We start from the raw sequence: 9,521 nt of genomic DNA, 5'->3' as shown, positions 1-9,521 counted from the left end.
TGCAAAGCTGGGAAGAGGATTGGGGCACTGGGAAAAGGATTATGGTACTGAGAAGAGGATTGCGGCACTGGGAAAAGGATCAAGGGGTGCTGGGAACAGGTCTGGGGGCTGGAAAGGGGACCAGGGAACTGGGAAGAGGATGGAGGCACTGGGAAGAAGATTTGGGGCACTGGGAAGAGGATCAGAGAGCTGGGAAGAGGATCATGGTTCTAGGAAGATCGGGGCACTGCGAAGAGGATGGGGGCACTGGGAAGAGGATTATGGTTCTAGGAAGAAGATTGGGGCACTGGGATCGAGGCACTGGGAAGAGGATCAGGGAGCTGGGAAATGGATCAGGAAGCTGGAAAGAGCATCAGGACACTGGGAAGAGGATGAGGGCACTGGGAAGAGGATCAGGGCACTGGGAAGAGGATCAGGTCACTGAGAAGCGGATCAGGGCACTGAGAAGAGGATTGGGGCACTGGGAAGAGGATCGGGGCATTGGGATCGGGGCACTGGGAAGAGGATCAGGGAGCTGGGAAGAGGATTGGGGCACTGGGAAGAGGATTATGGTTCTAGGAAGAAGATTGGGGCACTGGGATCGAGGCACTGGGAAGAGAATCAGGGCACTGGGAAGAGGATCAGGGCACTAGGAAGAGGATCAGGGCACTGGGAAGAGGATCAGGGCACTAGGAAGAGGATCAGGGCACTGGGAAGAGGATGGGAACACTGGGAAGAGGATCAGGAAGCTGGGAAGAGGATCGGGGTACTGGGAAGAGGATCGGGGCACTGGGAAGAGGATTGGGGGTCACCGAGAAGTGGATCAGGGCACTGGAAAGAAGGTTGGGGCACTAGGACGAGGATTGGGGCATCGGGATTGGGGCACTGGGAAGAGGATCAGGAAGCTGGGAAGAGAATCAGGGAGCTGGGAAGAGGATCAGGGTACTGGGAAGAGGATCAGGCGCTGCCGGACCTTGCCGGCGTAGTGGTGGATGCGGAAGCAGCGCGGGGCCAGGCTGGCGTCGGTGACGCGCCGCGCGTTCTGCGTCTCTTTGCTCTCGTAGTGCTTGTGGGTGGCGAAGAGCTGGTTGAGCTTGGTGAGGAAAGTGTCCTCGTTGACCACGCCGGGCCGCAGRCACTCCTCGTCCAGCATGGCCAGGATCCCGCCGGTGCTCTGTGCCACGATGAATGGGGTCATCCCAAACCGGCCCCGGTAAATCCCAGTTTGGGTTATGGGGGCAGCTGGAACCCCAAGACGCCAGCACTGGGCAGACAACTCACGTTCTCAATCAAATTGCAGATGATGGTGTTGTCAAAAAACTCCACCGGGGTCCACTGGATGCCCTGAGAGCAGATGGGAGGGTCAGACACACCGATTGCCCGGCCCCTGCCCCAYGGACACCTCCGGATAATGTGGGGCAGGAACCGGACGTCCGGCCACGAGGACGAGGATCCCAAATCCCTTCCTGCCATTGAATCTGCTCCCGGTGGGGAGCGGGGTGAGGGAGGGACGAGCGGTGGAGCCGTCTCCGGCACTTCCCCATCCCGCAGCTCCTCGGGGCCGTGCTTAAGGTACCTCTCGGACATATTCCTCCTGCTCCTCCTTCAGCGTCATCAGGATGAAGATCTGCTGCAGCTTCTCGTTGCAGTAGTTGATGATGAACTGCTCAAATCCATTGTCCTGCAGGAGGAGGGTTCCAGTGTGGCAGGTGCTTCCCGAGCCCCTGGCCCTTCCCTACATCCCACCCACCATTCCCCATACTCTGGTGGGTCCTTTGCTCACCTGGAAGATCTCAAAGCCGTAGATGTCCAGGACACCCATCACCTTCCTCTGTTCGCCCGATTTCACCTGGGGAGATACCGGGGTGCTGAGCCCTGTGTGGGGTGGGGGTCCAGGGTCCCTGTGGGGGTCCAGGGTCCCTGTGGGTGTCCAGGGTCCCCGTGGGTGTCCAGGGTCCCTGTGGGTGTCCAGGGTCCCCCTGGGGATGTCCAGGGTGCCCTGCAGCCCACCTGGATGCTGGTGTTGATGCGATTCACCAGCCAGTCRAACAGGCGGCTGTAGATGTTTTTGGCCAGCGCGTCCCGGCCGTAGTAGCCCTGGGGAGAGGGGAATGGAAAGAGAGGCTGGTAGCAGCTCATGGAGGGGCATTTGGGCATCAGCCCCATGGCCAGGGGTGGCCCTGCTCACCTGGGGGACGGTCAGGGTGGTCAGCACCGTCTCGTTCCGCGCTTTCACCGTGCGGGAGCACAACGCCTGCTCCAGCGTGCCAGGGTCCAACCCGATCARCTCACAGATCTCCTGCAGCTCTGCGTGGGGAAATGGCACTCCCAGGACCTGGAAGGGGCTGAGGAGGGGTCCCCACGCCCTTCATCACCCCCCATACCCCCATCCCTACCCTGGGGCTCGGTGATGCTGCAGGCCTCCAGCCCGCTGGCCTGGAAGCTGCTGCTCAGCTGGACATTTCCCAGTTTGAGCACCACGGCCGTCACCTGCAGCAGCTCCGTCACCTCGGCGGGCGAGAAGCCGATGACCCTCATGGCATCCTGGGGATGGAAACAGCAGCTCAGGGCCATGCCCAGATGGATTCCAGGATGTCTGGGGGGTGGGAGGGTCATGTCTTTCTGTAGGTACCTGCATGGCGTGGAAGTTGGCTGCATCGTCCATGCCCGGCAAGCTGGAGCTCTCCCGGTTCAGGTACCCGTAGTGACCGCAGTCCTGGCGGAGCTTCAGCTGCTCTGGTAGAGGGGAGAGGAGGTGGCAGCTCAGCCATGGCTCCCTCCTCTCTTCCCCAGCTCATTTTTTCCCCAAAACCCCCACGCTGCGGGGTCTGGACCTACGGAGCAGCTGCGCCGAAGCGCCGGCCAGGAGCTGGTAGAAGATGTGGAAGTTCCTCTCGCCCTTCACGTGCCGGACGATGCGGGATTTCTCCAGCAGATCTGAGGGGAGGGGTCGGTGTCACTGAGGGGCGTGAGGAGTGGGACCCCCATGAGGAGTGGGATCCATCCTCCAGAGAGGCAGTGGGTACTCACAGTTGCTGATGACCCCTCCCAGGGGCTCCCCCTTGAAGTCGAACTCGATGTCCATGTACTTGCCCTGGGGTAAGGGGCTGGGTCAGGAAGGGGGTCCTGGTGGGAGTGGCAGCTCCACTCTCCATATCCCCATATCCCCATATCCCCATCCCCATAACCCCATATCCCCACTCCCCATATCACCATATCCATCTCCCATATCTTCATATCCCCATATCCCCATATCTTCATATCCCCATATCCCCATATCTTCCCATCCCCATATCCCCATCCCCATATCCCCATATCCCCATATCCCCATCCCCATAACCCCATATCCCCATCCCCTCTGTGCTCCCAGCCCCATCAGGGCCCCCATGACCCCATCAGGGGGTCCAACCCCCTCCCTTGGGTCACTCACGAATCGGGAGGAATTGTCATTACGGACAGTCTTGGCGTTCCCAAAAGCTGTGAGAGAGGAAGATGGGGGTCACTTTGGGTCTGGGGGGCAGCTCTGGGATGTGGGGCTCAGGATGTGGGGCACACTCACCCTCCAGCACGGGGTTGGACTGCAGGAGCTGCTCCTTCACCTTGTCCACCTCCGCCCCTTTGCTGCTCACGGCCGCCACGTAGGACATCACCAGCTTGCTGGCCTCTGCCAGGGGGGACGGGGGTCACATTTGTGGGGCCCCTCGCCCCACCAGCCCCTCACAGTGCCCCCCATGCCCCCTGGCTCTACCCGTCTTGCCRGCACCGCTCTCGCCRGTGATGAGGATGCACTGRTCCCTGTCCCGATCCCGCAGYGARCGATAGGCATCGTCAGCRATGGCGTAGCTGGAGATAAAAGGGRTTKGGAACCATMTGGGGGCTTCAGGAAATGCCCAAACCCTCCCATTGTTGCTGTGGTGTTGTCCCAAGTGGATTTTCTTGGATTCTGACACTTTGGGCTTGCCCAGGTGGGATACCCCGGCGTCCCCGTGCTCACATGTGGGGTTTCACGGCGAAGAAGCTGCAGTTGTGATACTCCTGCACCTTCTCCGGGGTGTAGATGGGCAGGGATTGGTACGGGTTCACCGAGATCACCACATTCCCGATGTACGTCTGTGGGATAGTGGGGATGAGGGGTGGGAGGACACAGTGCTGGTGCTCCCCACCCCAGATCCTTCTTCCCTTCCCAGACCCCGAATTCCATTCCCCCTCCCAGACCCTGCAGCACTTCCACTTTGCATCCCAGATCCCATACCCTGTTCCCACTCTGAACCCCAAAGTTCTCCCTCTCCCCATCCCAGACCCCAGATCCTGCTCCCCATCCCAGACCCTGCAGTGCTCCCACTCACTAGATCCTACTCCCCAACTCAGACCCCATATCCCAATCCCCATCTCAGACCCTGCAGACTTCCCAATCCCCATCCCAGGCCCCATATCCCATTACCCATCCCAGACTGTGCAGCATTTCCAGTCCCCATCTCAGACCCTGCAGCTCACTCATTCCCCTCCCAGACTCCATATCCTGTTCCCCATCCTCGACCCTGAAGCCCTCCCAATCCCCATCCCAAAATCCATTTCCCACTCCCCATCCCAGACCCCATATCCCTCTTCCCCTCCCAGACCCCATATCCCATTCCCCATCCCAGACCCTGCAGCCCTCCCAATCCCCATCCCAGACCCCATTTCCCACTCCCATCCCAGACTGTGCAGCATTCCCAGTCCCCATCTCAGACCCCATATCCCATTCCCCATCTCAGACCCTGCAGCCCTCCCAATCTCCCTCCCAGACCCCGTATCCCACTCCCACCCCAGACCCCATATCCCATTTCCATCCCAGACCCCATATCCCATGCCCCATCCCACACCCTGCAGCCCTCCCAATCCCTATCTCAGACCCCATATCCCATTCCTCACCCCAGACCCCATATCCCATTCCTCTTCCCAGACACTGCAGCCCACCCAATCCCCATCCCAGACCCCAAACCCCACTCCCACCCCCTCAACCCCCCCACTCCCCATCCCAATCCCGCCCCATCCCGCTGCCCACGTAGATATCCTGGCGGCGGAACCGCTCCTGCAGCGTCCGGAGCAGCGACTCCTCGGTCAGCGGATCCAGCAGCACCAAATCCCCCACGGCCTCGGCGTCCAGCAGCGCTGCGGTGTCTTCCATGGCCGGGCAGCTCCGGGGCAGCTGGGACACGCCAGAGAGGGGGGCTGCAGCCACGGACATGCAGCCCCTTCCCCAAAACACCCTCTTCGGCAGTTTCTGGGATTTTGGTTRTTCCCCCCAGCTCCGGTCCCTGGGGATGGGTGACAAGGTGGCCACACACCCACAGAGGCACAGGGGACACCTTCTCGAGGTGTCCCGGACCCCTGGACAGCCGGACGCTGTCGGGAAGCGGCGKCCCGGCCAGGAAATGCGGACACCTGGATCCTGTTCTTGGGGCAGGGATTAATTCAGCCTCCGCTTCCTCCCTCCTTCCTGGCGGGGAGGGGAGCCCCGGTTCCCTAWCAGRTCACCCCCGAAAGCCCGTGTGCTGYTTGTCCCCGCTGTCCCCCATCTTTCACCTGCCTGTGACAGCGCAGTCACGTTCCCGGGGTGACCTTCACCCCTTCTTTACAGCTGGGGCGCAGGGCTGTAAACCCAGCCCCACTTATCGATGCCCCGGGGAAAGTTCACGGGAGAGGAAAAAAGGTGGGGAAGGATGGGGCAAACGGGGTGATGGAGACCCTTCCAGCAGCTTCGGGAGATGGCAGAGCTTCCGTGGGGGTCTGAGCGGGTGTGGGACCCCCACCCCAGGATGGGCATTTATGGGGTGGGAGAAAGATTGAGARCCCCCGAAAGCTCCAGACAGCGCTGGGGTGGCCCCAATGACACCGGGTCCCCACRCCCCGTGGGTGCAGATCCCCGAGGGTTATAGGAACAGGGTACCCCCACCCAGCTGAATTTTTGGGGTGCTCAGGTGCTGTCCGGCAGCAGAGGGGTCCCTGACTCACCTCCCGGTCRCAGAGCAGCAGCGGCTGGAGTGGCTTCAGCTGGAGCTGCCCCGGAACCGGTGGGGCTCAGCCCAACCCAGCGCCCGGTGCTGGCCCCGTCCGGCCCACAGGAGGGGCGGGAGGGACCGCAGAGCCCTCCCCCAGAGCACCGGGCCCGCTCCCGGATGGGGAAACTGAGGCACGAAGGAGCAACCAGCGGGGAATCGGCCCCAAGAGCTGCCTGCAGTGTCCCTTCCCCACCCCGCAGCTCAGAGCAGGAACAAGCAGGGAAAATCCTGGAGCCGAGCAAACAAAGGGAGCTTCCTCTGCTGGGCTGCGGGAAACGGGGGCAAGGTACGGGGCTGGAGAAACGGGAGCAGCTGGGGCTGGAGAAACGGGGATGGCCAGGGCTGCTCGGAGGAGGATGTCCCCACAGAGGACATCTGTCCCCAGGGAAGCTCCTGGGAAGGCCACCTGTCCCCAGAGGGGACATCCCAGCYCAGCCTAAGGCCACTGTAGGTCCTGCCACAGGGAATGTCACCCAGGGGCTGTTGTGTCCCCACACACCAACCGTGGCAGAATGACCTCCCCTAAATGGATGAGTCCTGAGGTCACAGTGGGATGAACAAATGAGGCTCAGGACATAAAAAATACATCTTTATTAAAAATATAATCAGTCATTCACCACGCTGAGGGTGGGGGGGACGCAGGAACAGTGCCTGAGCAGGGAGGAAAGCGCAGCGAGAGCTGGGGAGCAGAGAGGGCTGGGACAGGGACAAATTGATGGCAGAAGCTCCAGCAGTGGCACGGGTGAGGTAGGGGCTGGGCTGGGGATCCCCAAGGAAGCTGAGACACTGCAAGGAGGTGAGGGCAGCGTTATTGCTCAGGAAGTTGCATAGATTGGGGCGTCCCCTCCAGCTTGGTGCTTTGGCAGAACTCTCCAGCCACCAGCACAAGGGTGACCAGCAGGGTCACCCTCAGTCCCTGCCCGCACCCACTGGGAGAGGAGTAACAGCAGGAGAAGGGTGGCGAGGCAGGGAGGAAGCATTTTCACACTCAGCTCTGGCACGGGGAGAGGGGGCTGAGCACGGTTTCTACCCCTACGCCACATCTGGAGGCAGCCAGCACACCCCGAAGCTCCACAGGCGTTGATTTTTCTGTCTCCACACGGGATYGAAGCCAAGGCAGAGGTGTGGCCCGACCAGCTGGAGCTTTCTGGCGTGTTTGGTACCAGGAGAATGAGGAGGAGGAGGAGCAGGTCGGTGGCAGCTCCCTCCCCATGGCTCCAGCAGGTGCTGAGCACGCAGGTCCAAAGTTCCTCTCGTGTGTGTCACCCTCAGGCACCTGCACAGGACACGGAGGGGAAGGTCAGTCCCCACCCCAGGAAGGGGTGGACTGTTGGTGCTCCCCATCCCCACCCCAGAGATCCTTCTCCCCATCCCAGACCCCAAATTTCATTCCCCATCCCAGACCCTGCAGCACTCCCACTCACTAGATCCCACTCCCCAACTCAGACCCCATATCCCATTCCCCATCTCAGACCCTGCAGAATTCCCAATCCCCATCTCAGAGGGATGGAGCCAGATGAGCACCCACATTTGGGAGGGGGTCCCTGAGTGGGGAGCTCACAAACATCACAAACTGCAAAAGTTGGGATCCAGCCCCAGTTTTTGGGTCCAGTCCATCTTCATCCAGGACTAGGGGACCCACCCAGCCTCGGGGTGTCCTGTGTGTCCCACCCCCCAAACACCCAGGGCTGTGCCAACAACAGCATTCACACCTCAGGTAGGAGCTGCAGGGGAAGAGAAGGGGGTCAGAGCCCCTTTTCTCCCAGTCAGAGGGGTCCATCCATGCAAGGGGTGTGGAGCATTCCAGGACCATCCCTATGGGGTCCACCCTCACAAGGACCATCCCCATGGGGTTCATCCCCATGGGGTCCATCCCCACAATGACCATCCCCATGAGGTCCATCCCCACAATGACCATCCCCACAATGACCATCCCCACAACGACCATCCCCACAATGACCATCCCCATGGGGTCCATCCCCTAAGGTCCATCCCACAATGACCATCCCCTCAATGACCATCCCCATGGGGTCCATCCCCACAATGACCATCCCCATAATGACCATCCCCATGCGGTCCATCCCCACAATGACCATCCCCACAATGACCATCCCCTAAGATCCATCCCCACAATGACCATCCCCATAATGACCATCCCAATGGGGTCCATCCCCTAAAGTCCATCCCACAATGACCATCCCCACAATGACCATCCCAATGGGGTCCATCCCACAATGACCATCCCCATAATGACCATCCCCATGGTGTCCATCCCCACAATGATCATCCCCACGGGATCCATCCCCTCAATGACCATCCCCACAATGACCATCCCCTAAGGTCCATCCCCACGGTGTCCATCTCCATGGGATCCATCCCTTAAGGTCCATCCCCACAATGACCATCCCCACAATGACCATCCCCACAATGACCATCCCCATGAGGTCCATCCCCTAAAGTCCATTCCCATGGGGTCCATCCCCTAAGATCCATCCCCAAAATAACCATCCCCATGGGGTCCATCCCCTCAATGACCATCCCAATGGGGTCCATCCCCTCAATGACCATCCCAATGGGGTCCATCCCCACAATGACCATCCCCACGGTGTCCATCCCCACAATGACCATCCCCACAACGACCATCCCCACAATGACCACCCCCATGGTGTCCATCCCCACAATGACCATCCCAGTGGGGTCCATCCCCTGAGGTCCATCCCCACAATGACCATCCCCATGAGGTCCATCCCCATGAGGTCCATCCCCATGAGGTCCATTCCCATGGGGACCATCCCCTAAGGTCCATCCCCATGGTGTCCATCTCCATGGGATCCATCCCTTAAGGTCCATCCCCACAATGACCATCCCCTAAGGTCCATCCCCTCAATGACCATCCCCATGGGGTCCATCCCCACAATGACCATTCCCATGGGGTCCATCCCCATGGTGTCCATCCCCACAGTGACCATCCCTATGGGGTCCATCCCCTAAGGTCCCTCCCCACAATGACCATCCCCTAAGGTCCATCCCCACAATGACCACCCCTATGGGGTCCATCCCCATGGTGTCCATCCCCACAATGACCATCCCCATAATGACCATCCCCTAAGGTCCATCCCCACGGGGTCCACCCCCACAGTGACCATCCCAATGGGGTCCATCCCCACAATGACCATCCCCTAAGGTCCATCCCCACGGGGTCCATCTCCATGGGATCCATCCCTTAAGGTCCATCCCCACAATGACCATCCCCATGGGGTCCATCCCCACAATGACCATGCCCACAATGACCATCCCTATGGGGTCCATCCCCATGGTGTCCATCCCCACAATGATCATTCCCATGGGGTCCATTCCCATGGGGTCTATCCCCACAATGACCACCCCTATGGGGTCCATCCCCATGGTGTCCATCCCCACAGGATCCATCCCCTCAATGACCATCCCTTAAGGTCCATCCCCACCCACCTGGGGCAGCCCAGCAGTTGGTTCCACTCCTAG

The 9,521-nt window shown here is 60.4% G+C and overlaps 1 protein-coding gene across 1 annotated transcript in view; it reads right to left on the bottom strand.

The window, feature by feature from the left end:
* MYO1A (myosin IA) overlaps positions 1–5,501 on the bottom strand; it is a 13,525-nt gene extending 8,024 nt beyond the window's left edge. The window contains exons 1-15 of the mRNA XM_057387117.1: positions 5,024–5,501; positions 3,974–4,089; positions 3,728–3,822; positions 3,539–3,643; positions 3,410–3,456; positions 3,010–3,073; positions 2,818–2,916; positions 2,612–2,715; positions 2,376–2,523; positions 2,168–2,286; positions 1,990–2,076; positions 1,763–1,828; positions 1,556–1,660; positions 1,261–1,323; positions 953–1,153 (exon numbers count right to left, since the gene is read on the bottom strand). Coding sequence (XP_057243100.1) covers positions 953–1,153; positions 1,261–1,323; positions 1,556–1,660; positions 1,763–1,828; positions 1,990–2,076; positions 2,168–2,286; positions 2,376–2,523; positions 2,612–2,715; positions 2,818–2,916; positions 3,010–3,073; positions 3,410–3,456; positions 3,539–3,643; positions 3,728–3,822; positions 3,974–4,089; positions 5,024–5,206 — 1,602 coding nt within the window. The 5' untranslated portion in view covers positions 5,207–5,501. The remainder of the gene's footprint in view (positions 1–952; positions 1,154–1,260; positions 1,324–1,555; positions 1,661–1,762; positions 1,829–1,989; positions 2,077–2,167; positions 2,287–2,375; positions 2,524–2,611; positions 2,716–2,817; positions 2,917–3,009; positions 3,074–3,409; positions 3,457–3,538; positions 3,644–3,727; positions 3,823–3,973; positions 4,090–5,023) is intronic.
* Positions 5,502–9,521: the final 4,020 nt, after the last annotated feature.

The sequence above is a fragment of the Malurus melanocephalus genome, unplaced genomic scaffold (assembly GCF_030028575.1).
Source record: "Malurus melanocephalus ecotype Western Australia unplaced genomic scaffold, MMel_1.1 scaffold_1140, whole genome shotgun sequence".
Classification (NCBI taxonomy): Eukaryota; Metazoa; Chordata; class Aves; order Passeriformes; family Maluridae; genus Malurus; species Malurus melanocephalus.
Note: the sequence above shows the minus strand (reverse complement) of the source record. Positions and strands in the feature narration are given on the sequence as shown.